Genomic DNA, 15,905 nt, shown 5'->3' with positions numbered 1-15,905 from the left:
ATATAGTCAACAGATATACAATGTTTGAAGCAAACAATGAAAATATCAATTAAATGGTGTTTTCACGAACTCCTGAAAGGAGTACGTATCTGAATTATATATGTCCCGTCCGTCCGTCCGCATTTGATTGAATTTTTAAATTTTGACTTCAGATTTGGATTAAGCATCAAAAATAAGGTATAGGGGATCAGCATTAAAATTTTGATATCTCTTCGGGAACAAAGAGAAAATGGCGGCCAAAGTAAAAAAATTTTAGAAATTTTTTTATTAAATATAGATTTGAATAGAGCATCAAAAACAAGCATAAGAAATGTGCATTAAAATTTTGATATCTCTTTGGGAACATACAGAAAATGGCGGCCAAAGTAAAAAAAATTTAGGTCAAAATTTTTGAGTATAAATTTGAATAAAGCATCAAAAACAGGTATAAGGATTCAGCACTTAAATTTTGTTAGCTCTTTGGGAACATTGAAAAATGGCTTGTAGTTGAGTTTATTTTGTTATACTGAATCATTTGATACCTCACATGTCTATAGTTGAGTTTATTTTGTTATACTGAATCATTTRATACCTCACRTGWCTATAGTTGAGTTTATTTTGTTATACTGAATCATTTGATACCYCACATGWCTATAGTTGAGTTTATTTTGTTATACTGAATCATTTGATACCCTACATGTCTATAGTTGAGTTTATTTTGTTATACTGAATCATTTGATACCTCACATGTCTATAGTTGAGTTTATTTTGTTATACTGAATCATTTGATACCCCACATGTCTATAGTTGAGTTTATTTTGTTATACTGAATCATTTGATACCCTACATGTCTATAGTTGAGTTTATTTTGTTATACTGAATCATTTGATACCCCACATGTCTAAAGTTGAGTTTATTTTGTTATACTGAATCATTTGATACCCTACATGTCTATAGTTGAGTTTATTTTGTTATACTGAATCATTTGATACCCTACATGTCTATAGTTGAGTTTATTTTGTTATACTGAATCATTTGATACCCCACATGTCTAAAGTTGAGTTTATTTTGTTATACTGAATCATTTGATACCCTACATGTCTATAGTTGTTTATTTTGTTATACTTATTTATTTGATACCTCACATGAGTAAAGTTTACTTTGGATAAGGAGTTCGTATGGAAATGCTTTCTAGCATTCTCAACTGGTTTAGTTATAGTTTTTGCTTTATGTAGATTGTTGTCCAGCATAACCACTAAACTACTTTAAGCTAAGCATAAACATAAAAAATATATAAATTAGTTATAACGAGACAACAATGTAAGACCTAAAGTAAAAAATAATTCAAATAAAAATATTTTTATGTAAATTATATATAATTTGGGCTTAAATCTATATTATAGACAGCCAGCAAAAAAAGTATTGAATTTTCTGCAGTTATACATATATAAAATGTTAGTTTTATTATTAATTATTCTTTAGTTAGGTTAGTTTGGGATGGGTGTGAGGTTAGGAAGTGGTTGGGTGGGTGGGGGTGGGTTTGGGGCAAATAATTTTCTATTGGCTGTCTATAATATAGATTTGTTCCGATAATTTAGGAAATACTTGTTATATGAATAGTTCTATTCAGGCTTTACATGCCATACCTGAGCTGAGAAAACACATATCTCAAATAAATTGTAATAAACCGTTACATTTAAGTTTCAAGAAATTGTTACATGAGTTGGACAGTATGACTGATGAGACAAGTGTTGATCCAATAAATTTTTGGCAAACTTTTGCTGAATTTAATTCTTGAATTTCATGATAAGGAACAACACGACGCTCAGGAGTTTCTTAGATATCTCATCAATGGATTACACGACGAGATTAATACAGTTCAGACAAAACCTAAGACACAAACAGACAATCAAATCAATAGTAATAAGGCCTGGAATTACTATAACAAATATGTGGACAACTCATATTTGGTCGACTTATTTGTTGGTCAGTTCAAGTCAACCGTTAGATGTAATTATTGTAAACATGAAAGTTGTTGTTACGAAACATTTTGGATATCTCTCGATATCCATACCAGAAGTCGACCATCAGATCACTATTGTTGACTGTCTTCGCTATTATTTCACTGATGAACAATTGACTGGCGATTCGATGCCCACTTGCCATACATGTGCTGCAAGACGTAGTTCAACAAAACGGTTGGCTTTTAGACGGACACCAAAAATATTGGTAATACAACTCAAGAGATTCTTGAACGACGGCAAAAAAAATCTCGAGTTTAGTGACAATTGAAACCCAAATTACAATCGATGGACTCGATTATAGCATCTTTGCATTGATCACCCATAAGGGACACACCTGTCTGAAAGGTCATTATGTTTGCTATTGTAAAGTTGATGACCATTGGTATACATCATATGATGACGAAGAAATACATAAGCAATTTGAGATGCATTGGGATGACATACCCGGCTCTTACATACTTTTCTATAGGCAAATACCCGGTCCATCCCATCCTATTTAAGGCATAGTTTATAAATATTGTTGCAATTGTTGTATAAAAAAAGATTAAATTCAATTATTATTTATTACAATAATAAACAATAATTATTAAAAATAATGTTTTATTTATAACATTTAAAAAGTTTATTGTATTATTTATTGGGCATTTGGACAATGGTTTAGAAAATAAAATCTAAAGAATTAAAATAATTTTTCAAAAAAAAAATATCAAATGTTTTCTTTTGCAATGTTTTGCGATTGAATGAAATAATTTCTTTCGTTATTTAAAATGTGTAAAAATATAGTTAAACCAAATGATAAGCAAACTATTGATGACAATATTATTATAATCAATGCTAATGTCGACACTTTATCGGTTGACTTTTGATTAATTGAAATTTCAGGATTTTTATCTATTATTAAAATATTTTGTTTAAGACAAATATCATAAAATTGGGAACAATTGTATTGATTGACACTTTCAACGTCATGTTTCTGTTCATTTGCTAATTGATTGCATATATTAAAAGTATAACTTTTATTATTACTATTATTATTATTATTAACGTTGATATTATCGACACAATCGACTAAATCATTGATACAATTATATGTGCAGTCAATGTGTTTGTAATGAAAGCAACAGAATATCGAGGCATTAAAACTATCAATTGATTGATTATTATTTGCGTCAAAACATTGATAACAATTGTATTCATTAGATATGTTTGTCCGACAATTAACATAACAATAGTTAATATATGTTTTATTGATTTTATCAATTGATGGCTCAGAAAATACATTTTGTGATTTAATAGTCATTTTAATCGATGAATTGTCTGATAATATATTATCTTTATTGAATCCTATTATTGTCACATTTGATTGAAAAGTTGTAATTAGTCCACAACATACAGGTGCTAATAATGACAAATTAATTGTCAATTGTATTAAGACTAGTATTAAGACTAGTTTTGTCATTTTATAAGAAACTTTCAATTGAATTGAATTTTTGAATATAATTCGTTAGTAAAATATTGAATTAGTCTCGAATTGTTTGTTGAAGTAAATTAATTGATATCAATTAAAGACATAATTTAAATTTTGAAAATATATAAATCAATAGTGAAAATTGTTAAGTAGTTGAACCGTTAATACTGTTAAATATTTGAGAACAAACCATAATTGTTTGGTCCATCCATTGAGTGAACAGTTATATTGTGATTAATTTAAGACTAAAAACAATAATCAATAGCTATGGGCGGTTGTTGTGGTAAAGGACAAGAAGAAGCACCTCAGGAACAGCCTCAAGAGGGACAGCCAGCCGAAGGAGAAGCTGCAGCGCAACCGACCGGTTCTCAACAGGGAGAGCAACCACCAGCACAACCATTGGTTGCCCCTCAAGAAGGACCGCCTGCGGCGCCGTCGAAATCAGGCTCTAAGGTCGCTCCGTCGGCCACGTCTGCCGCGTCGGCCGCGTCGGCGACTTCGGGTACCGGTGCGGGTTCAGTGTTCAGCAATACATCGCCTCAATCGTCATCAGCCGGTAATTCAATGGGCGGTTCGAATGTCGGATCTACCCTATCATCGATGAAATCGCAGAGAAGTGCATTGCAACCCAATGCTAGCTCAACCAAAGGCTCTGCATTGAAACTGGATCTGCGACCGGATCACAAGTGGCTAATTCCAGTGCTGGTTCAAAGGCCGGATCGGCTGTCGGCTCTAAAGCAGCTCCGGGATCAGCCACAGCTGGCTCTAAGACTGGCTCCAAAGTGGGTTCACAAGCGGCACCCGTAGGTTCTGCGACTTCACCTGCTCTCCCACGAAGTGCGTCGGGTTCCAAGACAGGTGCCACTCCTGGTTCAGCTACCGGTGCAGCGGCTAGTGGTTCAAAAACTGGAGCTACTCCCGGTTCAGCTACCGGTGCAGCGGCTAGCGGTTCAAAAACTGGTGCACCGCCTGCGCCTCCCGGTTCGACAACCGCTACTTCGACGGCCGGATCAAAGACTGGCGCCACCACTCCATCCAAATCGGGATCAAAGACCACTTAAACAGCAAAAGGCCTCAAAAGATATCAAATGTCTGTTTTCACTAATGATCCATAAATTAGTATTTATTTTGTTTTGTTTTCTGTAAAATACGAACAAAATTAATAAAATGATGACTTGAATGCATTTATAGTTTATAGTAAATCATATTTTTTTTAGAGAAACTTAAAAATAATTGATTTTTTAAAATTCAAAAATATATTATCATTTTTTATATTTGTAGAATTTTGAAATTTATTTATTAAAATAGATTTTTAAAAAAAAACAATTTATTTTACTTGTAAAGTATACAATTATATAATAGCAATTATTAAATTTATAAAATTATAACAAAAAAGCATAATTTTTTAACAATTACTGTAAATATTATCTCTACTCTATCTGATGAGTTGTGACGACAAAATGTTTTTTATAAATATAAATTACACGAGATTTAAATCAAATAATAAACTTTTTAAATAATTTTTTACTTTATTGGTTAAAATTATATTTACTGTAATAAAATAAATTGATTAAACTCATCAAAAATGTTTAGTTGGTTGCAAAAATTTATATAAATTACTCAATTATGATTACACATATGAAAATGTAAAGTATAAATAAAACAAATTGAAATTTTTTTTAAATACATAATTGTTATGTTAATTGCGTATAGAATTTGAAACAAACAGAAAATATTGAAAAATTACAGTTAATTAATAAGTATAATGTAATCAATAAACTTATTAAAACTAATCAATTGGATAAATATCGTAAATTATTGCTTGAATTTTTGTAATCAACAATCAATTCAAACATTTGATGAAGTTTTCAAAAAAAGGTTTGAATAACAAATCTGAAAATATTAATATATAAATATATAATTTAATATATAATATTAATTGTCATACGTTTTGATTACGGCTCTTACTCTGAAATATTTAAGGCATTTGATTCAAAAGTAATAATCAAATGGTTGTCTTAAAAGTGATTCGTGCCTTAAGTGGTCAACTAATACAACAACTCGACAATTCAGAGTCGGGATCTATAACTACATTTGAAGATATCTTTAATGAATTTCAGATAAGCCAGTAATTAATATCATAAAAATTAGATATATTTTTTTATTTCAAATATATAACTAATTTTTAAATATATGTTGAATTATATGCAGAACTCTATCGACTCTTAAACTCTTCATCCGTCGACTTTAGTACCAATTGTTTTCCTCGAGTTTTATCAAAGTATTTGGTTTGCGGACAAATACCACAATATTTTAGTGTATCGATAATCCCAACGTTGAGTTAATGCAAATCAAAAACAATTTTCATAATTTGAATACATTTCGTATGTATTATGAAAATTAGTTATTAAACTATTAATTTTTATAATTGCAAACAATTAATTAATTTTAAATACTTATAATAAATCAATAGCTCATGAATATGCTGTAATCATAATGACATTTGGAGGACTGTCTCTATGGAAAGTCATAGAAGTTATACATCTATTTTAAATAAAAAAAAAATAAATGTAACAAATATTAAAACATTTTTTAATTTAAAGGATAAAAGTATAAATGCAAAGCAATTGCTTAGTGTTTTAAGACAAGTCATCATAGGATTAGCTGTGGCTGAGGCCAGGTTTGACTTTGAGCACAGGGATCTTCACGATTCAAATATATTAATTAGTGAAACTAATTGCGATAAAATTCATTTCATCCATAATTGCAAACATTATTATGTTGAGAGTCGAGAACTGAAAGCCACTATAATTGACACAACTTTTTCAAGGATTACAATTGGTTTTATTAAATTTATATAAATATATGAATAAAAATTACTAACAGTCTATCAATAGATAATACAGTTTATTGTAAAGACTTAACAAGTGTTATGGTATTCACGCCAACAACTAAATTGTCGGCTCAGGACAGGACTTATAAATCAATGGTTACTCTAACTAAGTATATGATCATAATTTTCATTTTATAGTTTTATATATTAATTATAATATTTTTTTTGTTAGAAAAAATTGGAGTCAATTTTGTCCAAAAACTAACATTAATTGGTTGTTATTTATATGCAGAAGACTTTTGAAATCTCAGATAATCATCACTTCAAGTGACCAAAGAAGTAGATATCAGATTAAATACATTTATCAAACATTGAAGACTAAAAACTCATTGCAAGAAATTGATTTCATTAAACTTTGAAATTATGATTATTAATGATTATATTATTAAATATTTATCTAAAAATTTCTAACTTGATATCATAGATTATTGTTTAATTTTAAAATACAGTATTTTATGAAATTATATTATTTTATAATAGTCTATATTATTATTATTATTAAATTAAGTCTCAATTATTAATAGTTATAAATTGAGGATTTTGTATATCTCACAGTATATCTAATATATGTCACAAATAATATTATTTTATGCTAAGCTATGCTTTTATTTAATCATATTATGAATTCTTTAATAAAGCGAATTAATTAATTAATTTAGTTAAGTGACTCATATATATATTTTTATTAATATCATATAAATTTTTATTTATATTAGCCTTGAAAATAATGATAATAATATTTTTCATAGTAAATTATTTTTTTTTTAAAAAATTGATATAAAAATTTATTAGATTTTAAGTAAAATATAATTTTTATTAATTATATGGTTTAATGTAATTATTAGAACAAAAAAACTATAGCTAAACAAGTTTATCTAAAGTATGATATTTTGTAATATAAGTATTGAAAACGCGTGTCAAACAATAATTAACACTTATATTAATAGTATTTGATAATGAAATATTGATTTTTTTAATAATAATAAATTTTTTAATACACATATAAAAAATATTATCTATTATATTATTATATAAACTTACTAAAATATAATCGATAGAAATTAGTTTAGTTAAAAAAAATATATAAAAATATACTGTAATCAAAATTAATTACAGTATATTACATACAATTCTAGGATCAAAATTTTAAAATTTAATATCTAAATCGTATATAACAAAAAAATAATAATAATTGAGCTTGAAACTATATGATAATTATTATTATTATTAATATTCAAATTGATTAATATCCAATCTAATAGCTAATATCAAATATTATTAATAATATTCTGTAATATCCAATTGATTATTTAAAATACCAAAAATTTCAATGTCAAGATAACAATATATATTTTGATTTACCTGGCAATGCTAATAGTAAATAGTCTGAACGGTGATCTTAATGGTGCGCTCAACAGTGTCTGTACCGATGCCGTCAAAGTTGTGAACTTTATATTAATCAATACAGTGGTCGCAGCCTTTTGTTTTGCATTGTTATCATTTGTCGGCACCTGTGCTCTCAATTAGCGGGAGGAGGGACTCAATTGGTGATGACTCGGGGTTTTTCGGTTTAATTATATAATTTTGAATTTATTTATTATTAAATTATGTAATTATAATTTTATTTATTGTAAACTTTTATAATGTAATTTTTATATTGATTTGGTTAAGCATTGTGTTACTTATTTTATTAAGTACTAAAATTATTTTTAAATTTAATTTATTTGTAATTTTTCAATACAAGACTAATTTAATTTACGTTATAAGTATTATATTAATTTAATTAATAATTATTCAATTATATATTTATGTAGAGATATCATAATAATTTCATACATAATTTCTTATATAATTTTTATATATTATGTAAACTTATACACTTCAAAAAACTCTAAGAAATTTTCAAAAAAAAATATGAAAAAGCTAAATCGAAATATTTGTGTATAATTTAAAAAACTATAAAAATTAAAGATAAGAAATGTATGAAATTAAAAAAATAGATAAATATTAATATAGATATACATCCCATTAATTTTGTTTAGCAGTCAAAAATCAGTTTTAAGGGTTCAGTTCATCGACGGTTTAGACGCCGCCAAACCACTCATCAGTTGGTGGTTAATAGATCTGATGAGATCCATAATAGCCGTCACCGCCATATAGAGTTGGCTTTTGTTTTGGTCGGAACCTCGTATGATAACTGTCCGACGGTCCGACCCGTTGTCGCTGGGTTTGATCAGTATGTGTGCATCATTTTGGTCCCCAATTTCTTCTAACTTTTTCGGCATCGACACCAAAAGTTCGTACTGTGATTCAGTAATCTCTACCTGCAGTTCCATTACTACCTGTTCTTTGCCACCCCGATCCCGATGGCCAATGGTCTGGTAGCGTACCTTTACCGACATCAACATAGTGGCACGTTTCCACATTTCTTCGGTCATCTTGTCCAGCCAATTGTTATCAAGGTTCTTTAATAGATCGGAAACACTTAATAGTTGACTACCGCTTGGCATTCCCATAGTTTACTATATAGTTGAAAACACAAAAAAAATGTTCAACAAAAATATATATATATATATATAAACTTTCAAATAATTTCAGATTTAAATGAATTCAATCAATGATTGAAATTCATTGACTTTGAAAAAAAACTCAGTAACCATTTAAATCATTATTAGTATTTAAAAGCAAATATTGTATCTCTATTTATAGGAAAAAAATTATGTATTATTGAATTAAGTGAATGTATTAAGTGAATTCAATTTTTTTCCTTAACTTTGTATACTAATTATTAATTGGAAAAAAACAATTTCCAAAATTAAATGTCAATTTTTCTCATATATCAAACAATTTTTTTTATCAAATTTATTTATAAAACAAATTTAATATGAACTTTAAATTAATAAATAAATAATAAGTACACAAAAAAATCATAACTTTAAGTATTAATACTTAATTTTAAAAATAAAGTTCAAGTTACTTTTTCAAAACATTAAAGTATATTACAGTAGTACACTATATGTTAAGTTTTTTAATACAATAGTTTTTAAACTTTAAATCTTTTTAAAAAAATTGCTACTATTAAAGTTTTCATTGGAAGTTTCTAGTTATTTACTTATATTAATTTAGAAAAATTTACTAGTATAGTAACAGTTATATACTAGATATAATTAATAATATACTGTACAGTATTATTAAAACACAAACATATAGTTTTAATTTTTTTCACCCATTTATAATGTATATTATAGTTAATAATAAACTTTTATGAATAGTTTACTCAATAATATTTAGTATTTATGGAAAAAAGTAATTTAATGAATAATTTAATAATAATAATAAAATTTAATAATAATTCATTGAAATAATAGCCTAATTATTATTAACTTTATAAAACATTTTAAAATTATTAATACAATAGATGTCAGTCAATACAAGTTATACAACACACACACACACACACAATGTAATAAAATAATAGATGTAATTAATGTTACAATATATTAAACGCTATGTGGGCGGAGCCTAAAAACCACAAAATATACTACCAGTATACATTACTAGTCAATTCTATTTATAAGTATAGACTGTATATCTATAAATTTCTATAGAAATCTATGACTACTAAACATGGAGTATATGTACTAATATTATCAAATAACTCAATGTTTATAAATAAATTGTTTACTATTTTTTTTATACTTGTATTTTACAATAGTATGCAATCGATTGCAATATTTATAACATAAAACAAAAAACAGTGATTATTATTGTATTATTTAAAAAAATATAATTAAATCATAACAACAAAACAAAAAGTTTATGAATTAAATTAATTGTTTACTAAAATAATTGTTAATAATTAAATAACGATATCATTAATTAATATAACATTTTGTTTTTGTTTATTTTGTTAACAAAAAAAAATTTGATTTAATTTGATTTAATACAAACTTTTTATTTTTATTTTACTTAATTGAAACAAATTTAAGGTAATTTTGAAAATAAACTTTTAATTAAATAATTTACTTAAACAATAATAATATATTAATTAATTAAATGTTTTTATTTTTTTTTTTTATAAATAAATCAGTGATTATTTACAGACACTTATATACTATGGCTTATAATAGCATTTTTGGCGCAAAATTTTGGTCCATTTTCATATGAATGCAATGCTAAGGAATACATTAAAAATGTATAGCAATAAAAAGCGCCGATTTATCGACGGCGGTAGTGGTTGTGGCCAACTACAAAACGGCCACAACTATCGGGCAACCAGTGGTGGTAGTAGTGGTGGCAGTGGTGGTCACACTATTTGCGAGTCGGTAATGAATCTGACCGATGCTGTTATTGCCAACTTTTCGTCACTGTATTTGTCGACAAAGTTTTCCGATGTTACCATCAAAGTAGACACCGAATCGATTGCCGGCCATAAGTCGGTACTCGGCTCGCAATCAGATTTTTTTGAACGACTATTTGAGTCGGAAATGTTAGAGTCGAGTCAACGTGAGATTGAACTGAAAGAAACTGATCCGGAAGTGTTTAAAATGCTTTTGAAGCTCGCGTACTGCGGCCGACTTGATCTGCACGAGTTGGCCGACCAGTCGGACATTATTCGAGTTTTCGGTAAGTGATTTCAGTTGTCGGGTTTGATTTGATTGATTTTGATCAACAATTTGATCCATTTTTTTGTTTTTGTTTGTTTGTCAGGTCTTATCCAACGATACCAATTCGCCCGATTCGAGGAACCGTTTTTAGCCAAAATCAAGTCCTATATCTCTCCGGACAACGTGTGGCTACTGTTGGAGTCATCGCTGGCCGAATGTCTAGTCGATTGTCAACAACTGTGTCTCGACTATTTGGATACAGTAATCAGTACTGACTTGTTGTCCACCAGTACTGCCGACTATTTTATCGACATCAGTGTCCAAACGTTGAAAACATTTTTGATCCGCGATTCGCTTCGTCTTCAAGAAATCGATCTCTTTTTGCTAACCAAAGACTATGTTGACAATAATCTTCATCGACTCGATGAGTCTGAGCGTCAAGAGCTGATCCAATGTGTTAGGCTATCGCTAATCAAATACGAAGATCTGTTGAATGTTGTACTCAACAGTGGTTTAGTGCCGGAGAAGCAAATTATGGATATACTGAAAGATAAGGCAGTGGTCGATACGTGGGATAAAACAAACAGTTTGGTAGCGATTCGCAACCGAGGACTGTACGCACCGAACACCGAACTCTGTAGGGATCAGTTTCGGTTCGATATAGTGTCCGGTTCGGTGGGCAGTAGTATGGATTTGATGTCACCGATGGACATCGAAAGTTTCGATGAATTGGACGGCAACAACAACAGCAGCAACAATAATGTTAACGATTGGCCATTTGTGTTGCGTTTCGGGTGTCCGCTGAACGTTAACTATGTTGAAATAAAATTATCCGATAAACGTGGCGACCGTTTCTCCTATAGACTCGAATACTCGCCCGACGGTGTCGTATGGAAACCGTTGGTCGACTTTACCAAATACACGACCGCTAACTACCAGAGACTGTTCTTTCAGCCGTTTACTGTCCAAATGTTTCGCATGTCTGGCACTCATCAGTTTCGTATGGATGCGACCACCAAAGTGGCCATTCAGTCGATCCAGTCGTTCAGCTGTTGCTATAATCGAAAACAGTATTCCATCGAACGTATCGACGGCTTTATTACCACTCCGTATTGGATCCGCAGTTCAGTTCAACAACGTGTATATCACGACTCGAATAAGGATATCGCTGTCGGTGGTGGTGGTGGTAATGCTGGTGCTGATGGTGGTGATGCCGATCATAATAATCAACATCATCTTCACCATACTATTAAATACTATTCGCGACAAATATCATCGAGTAAGCCGATTCTTGTAGCACTGGATCAGCCGGTAATGATCGACTCGTTTCAGTTTTATCTATGGGATGACGACGGCCGTGGCTATAGCTATGTAGTCGATGTCAAGTCGGGTGACAACGAGTGGACCGTTTTGAGTGACCGGTCACTAGATGTTTGTCGTGCACTGCAGACAATTAAGTTTAGCCGCCGGCCGATTAGTTTGGTTCGGGTTAGGCCTACGAAAATACATAATGTCGAGTGCAATGAGTTTCGAGTGAAAAAGTTTATATTTCCCAAAGAATAATAATTATCATAAATATATTATAAATATTTGTTATATATATATTGTTTATTATTACCGGCACCGGTACTTGAAATTGTTGTCATATATAGAGAGATAATATTAGGTATGACTCATGCCGTGTGAGACAACACATTCAAAAAATATATATTGAGACATACAGGTGCTTAACATTGAAATGTTAAATGTGATTGATTTAGTGATCGATAATAACAAACTGTGTTTTTATATATTTATATTACGTAATAACAAATTAAATATAAATCTATTGTTTTTTTATAATATGTAATTTATAATACAAATTGAATATGAAAATAGTTTTTATTTATGATTTAGTTATCTAATGATATGTTTTTGACTATATTTTCAGTTATTTATTAACAAATTTAATGTTTTTTAATTACAAAAATAGTTTATAAATTTAGAAATTAATTACTAATAAATGCTTTTTTATTGTTATTTATTAATAGAAACTAATTATATAGTTATTGTATTTTTTAAAATTAATTAATAATTAGCAATTTATATAATTATAAAAAATTATTAACTATTTTTTATATAAAAAAAATTCCACACATTTTTATATTGCAATCATAATTATAACTTATGATAAATTTTTTCACTGAAATATTTATTTATTTTTTGTTTATGAAAGTAAATTATAAATAACTAACTTATCAAAAATTATTAATTTTTTAAAAATAGTCAAATTAATAAATTTTAATTATTATCTATAAAATGATCAGAAAATTACCAACAAAAATATCTATATATATATTTAGACATTTTGACTGTGTATATACAGTACTAATGTATTTATAAATAATTTAATTTTAATTTTAATTATATAAAATAATAATACAGTAATAATAAATTATTTTTAAAAAATTAATAAAAAAAAGTACAATAAAATTATATATATATATATATATATATATATATTTCGTTGAATAATCATAATTATCACAATTTAAATACAGTATAATTGATTATATAATTTTTAATTTAAATAATTAGATAGCAATAGTATTATTGATATAATATTAGATAACTTATTAGTCAACACATACGGTATACTACCGGTGATTATCTCAACGCAAGCGTCGACCCGAAAACCAGAGCCGTGTAACCAATGAGTGCGACGACTGAATTGCAAAATATCAATACTACACCTTTGACACCATTGGTACAGATATTGTCCAATACATCGTTCATAAATCCATTGATGTATCGACACTGAGCCAACTCTATCAGATTCATCAATCGGACAGCAATCTGTCCCAATCGGGTGTCCAGCACTTGTAGATCGCGCTGGACCTTAGATGGTGTTTGGCCGCACCTATTATTTGCGCAATTCTTCTTAAAATAATCCATTATTTTCTCAAATTTTTCTTCTTGTTTGACAGCCTCTGCCACCTGATCGCGAGCCATCTTTATGTCACGGGTCACCTGATCACTGGTCACACAGTCGACAAAATAATCCGTAACATCTTTGTCGTTGATCAACGATCGGATCCACGGTTTGAAATCGATACAAAAATCGGAACCGCCGACCGACAAGGCCAACGATATGCCTGTCAAAGCAGTGGTTACTAAGATGGCCAATATGACCAATACTAATAGACAACCTAGTAGACAACGGGAACAGTAGGCATAGGTATAAAATACGGCAACAATAGCCAGTAGCAGCAATAAGGCCAAAATGACTGCGCATATAATGGCACCCGATTTGTCGACAATATCGGGTACAAAGTTGATGTCGGCCTTACTAATAGTTTTGTTGGCCTGTAGTATGCCATCGATGGCATCGCCGGTCATTAACTTAAGTGATTGACACATTTCTATATAATACTGGAGGTCACGCTTCGGTAGGATATGCTGTTTGATAGCATCGTTCAATTGGTTATCAATATCTCCCAGTGAACTGTCAATCTCAGTGAATGCGGTCAAAATGTCGGTTATGTTGAACCGGATTTCGTCGAACCAATGGACGACATCGCCGGACGACGATTTGACTCCTTTGATGGCTGTAAACATGTTGGCGACGCCGACCAGACCGGCAATAAAACTGACGGCACAAATGACCGCTGAGATCAGTATAAAAATTTTGTAAGATTTACTGATATCTAATGGATTAGAATAAAAAAAAATAATTTATATAATAAATTTCAGATAATAATAATTATTATAATTATAAATATTTATAAAAACAAAGTTTTAGAAAAATTATTATTAATAAAACTTGATAAGTTAGTCCCCAACTTAGTCCCCAAAATTAATTTTAATTATTATTTAATATACTGTATATAACTACAGTAATTGTAAATAATATATATATATTTTAAATAAATAAATACTTTGTCTATTTTTAGATGGTTTTCTGAAACAAATACAAACAACTAATGTTGTGATAATATAGACTACAATAACGATGAGCACCGGTATGATTGGTAACACTGCAAACATTATCAAACTGTTTAGATAGTCATTATTGTCCGGTTCAAACATTGGACTGTCTAACGGTTTTAGACGCTGATTGACATGAGTTAGCCGATGAAAATTAAATGCAATGTCCGCTATTGAATAGTTACGTACATAGCCGTCACTGTCCAGGCCATTGGGATCGGACATTATTAGTATTTTTATCGAGGTAATTTTTCAAAAAAATAATTAAATAAATAACTTGATATACTATTTATAAGTATTTATAATAATATAAAGTATAGAATATATAATTTTTCATGAATATTTTATAAATATTTATATATATATTAAAATGATTTTAATCAATATTAATTAATTATTTCGATATTTATATTATTAATTGACTAGATTAATTATTTTATTGTTGTTTATTATTATTTTTAATATATATAAATTTACAACATTTACGATTATTAAGCACTAAAATAATAAAATAAATAATTAATAAATAATTAAAAATTATAATTAGATGTATGTGTTTTGTTGAACAATGTGCTACTAAAAAACAAACAGTTATATTATTTTCTCGGTTATATAATGCTGGAAAAATAAAAAAAATGTTTATAAAATAATTTATGATTATCAATTATAATTTTATACAGTGCAATTAACTATGAAATTAAATGATAATTGTTAAACAGTTTAGTATCGTAGGAGTAGTAGTAGTAGTAGTAGTAGTAGTAATAGTTATATATATATATATAATATACAGTATATATTTAGTAGATTATTAATTATCAACACATGTGAACTTGTATAGGGATAATATTGTATTATTTATGTTTTCAATATGTCAATTATAATTTATAAAAATATAAATTATAAATTTATATATATCTCGTTCAATATAAAAAATAATTAATTAATTGCACAATAATTTAGCATGCAAG

At 28.5% G+C, this 15,905-nt stretch overlaps 3 protein-coding genes across 3 annotated transcripts; 2 read left to right on the top strand and 1 right to left on the bottom strand.

Moving 5' to 3' along the window:
• The first annotated feature begins 1,591 nt into the window (after positions 1 to 1,591).
• Positions 1,592 to 4,532, top strand: LOC128954067 (apomucin-like). Its single transcript, XM_054299633.1, has 4 exons — positions 1,592 to 1,729; positions 1,791 to 1,989; positions 3,737 to 4,050; positions 4,110 to 4,532. Exons 1-4 carry the CDS (start codon positions 1,592 to 1,594, stop codon positions 4,530 to 4,532), a joined length of 1,074 nt encoding a protein of 357 aa, XP_054155608.1.
• A 5,770-nt stretch (positions 4,533 to 10,302) lies between these two features.
• On the top strand, positions 10,303 to 12,570 carry LOC128953891 (BTB/POZ domain-containing protein 9-like). The gene is made up of 3 exons (XM_054299426.1): positions 10,303 to 10,353; positions 10,455 to 10,990; positions 11,075 to 12,570. Exons 2-3 carry the CDS (start codon positions 10,528 to 10,530, stop codon positions 12,532 to 12,534), a joined length of 1,923 nt encoding a protein of 640 aa, XP_054155401.1. The 5' UTR covers positions 10,303 to 10,353; positions 10,455 to 10,527; the 3' UTR covers positions 12,535 to 12,570.
• Positions 12,571 to 13,614: 1,044 nt separating this feature from the next.
• LOC128953896 (protein tweety homolog 3-like) lies at positions 13,615 to 15,202 on the bottom strand. Its single transcript, XM_054299431.1, has 2 exons — positions 14,889 to 15,202; positions 13,615 to 14,657 (listed from the first exon to the last, which is right to left on the bottom strand). Exons 1-2 carry the CDS (start codon positions 15,160 to 15,162, stop codon positions 13,618 to 13,620), a joined length of 1,314 nt encoding a protein of 437 aa, XP_054155406.1. The 5' UTR covers positions 15,163 to 15,202; the 3' UTR covers positions 13,615 to 13,617.
• Between the last annotated feature and the right edge of the window lie 703 nt (positions 15,203 to 15,905).

Source organism: Oppia nitens, unplaced genomic scaffold (assembly GCF_028296485.1).
Source record: "Oppia nitens isolate AA-2021 unplaced genomic scaffold, nextdenovo-longstitch-racon4-pilon3 scaffold24_pilon_pilon_pilon, whole genome shotgun sequence".
NCBI classification, from domain to species: Eukaryota; Metazoa; Arthropoda; class Arachnida; order Sarcoptiformes; family Oppiidae; genus Oppia; species Oppia nitens.
The sequence above is the reverse complement of the archived record's forward strand: the minus strand, read 5'-3'. Positions and strand labels throughout refer to the sequence as shown.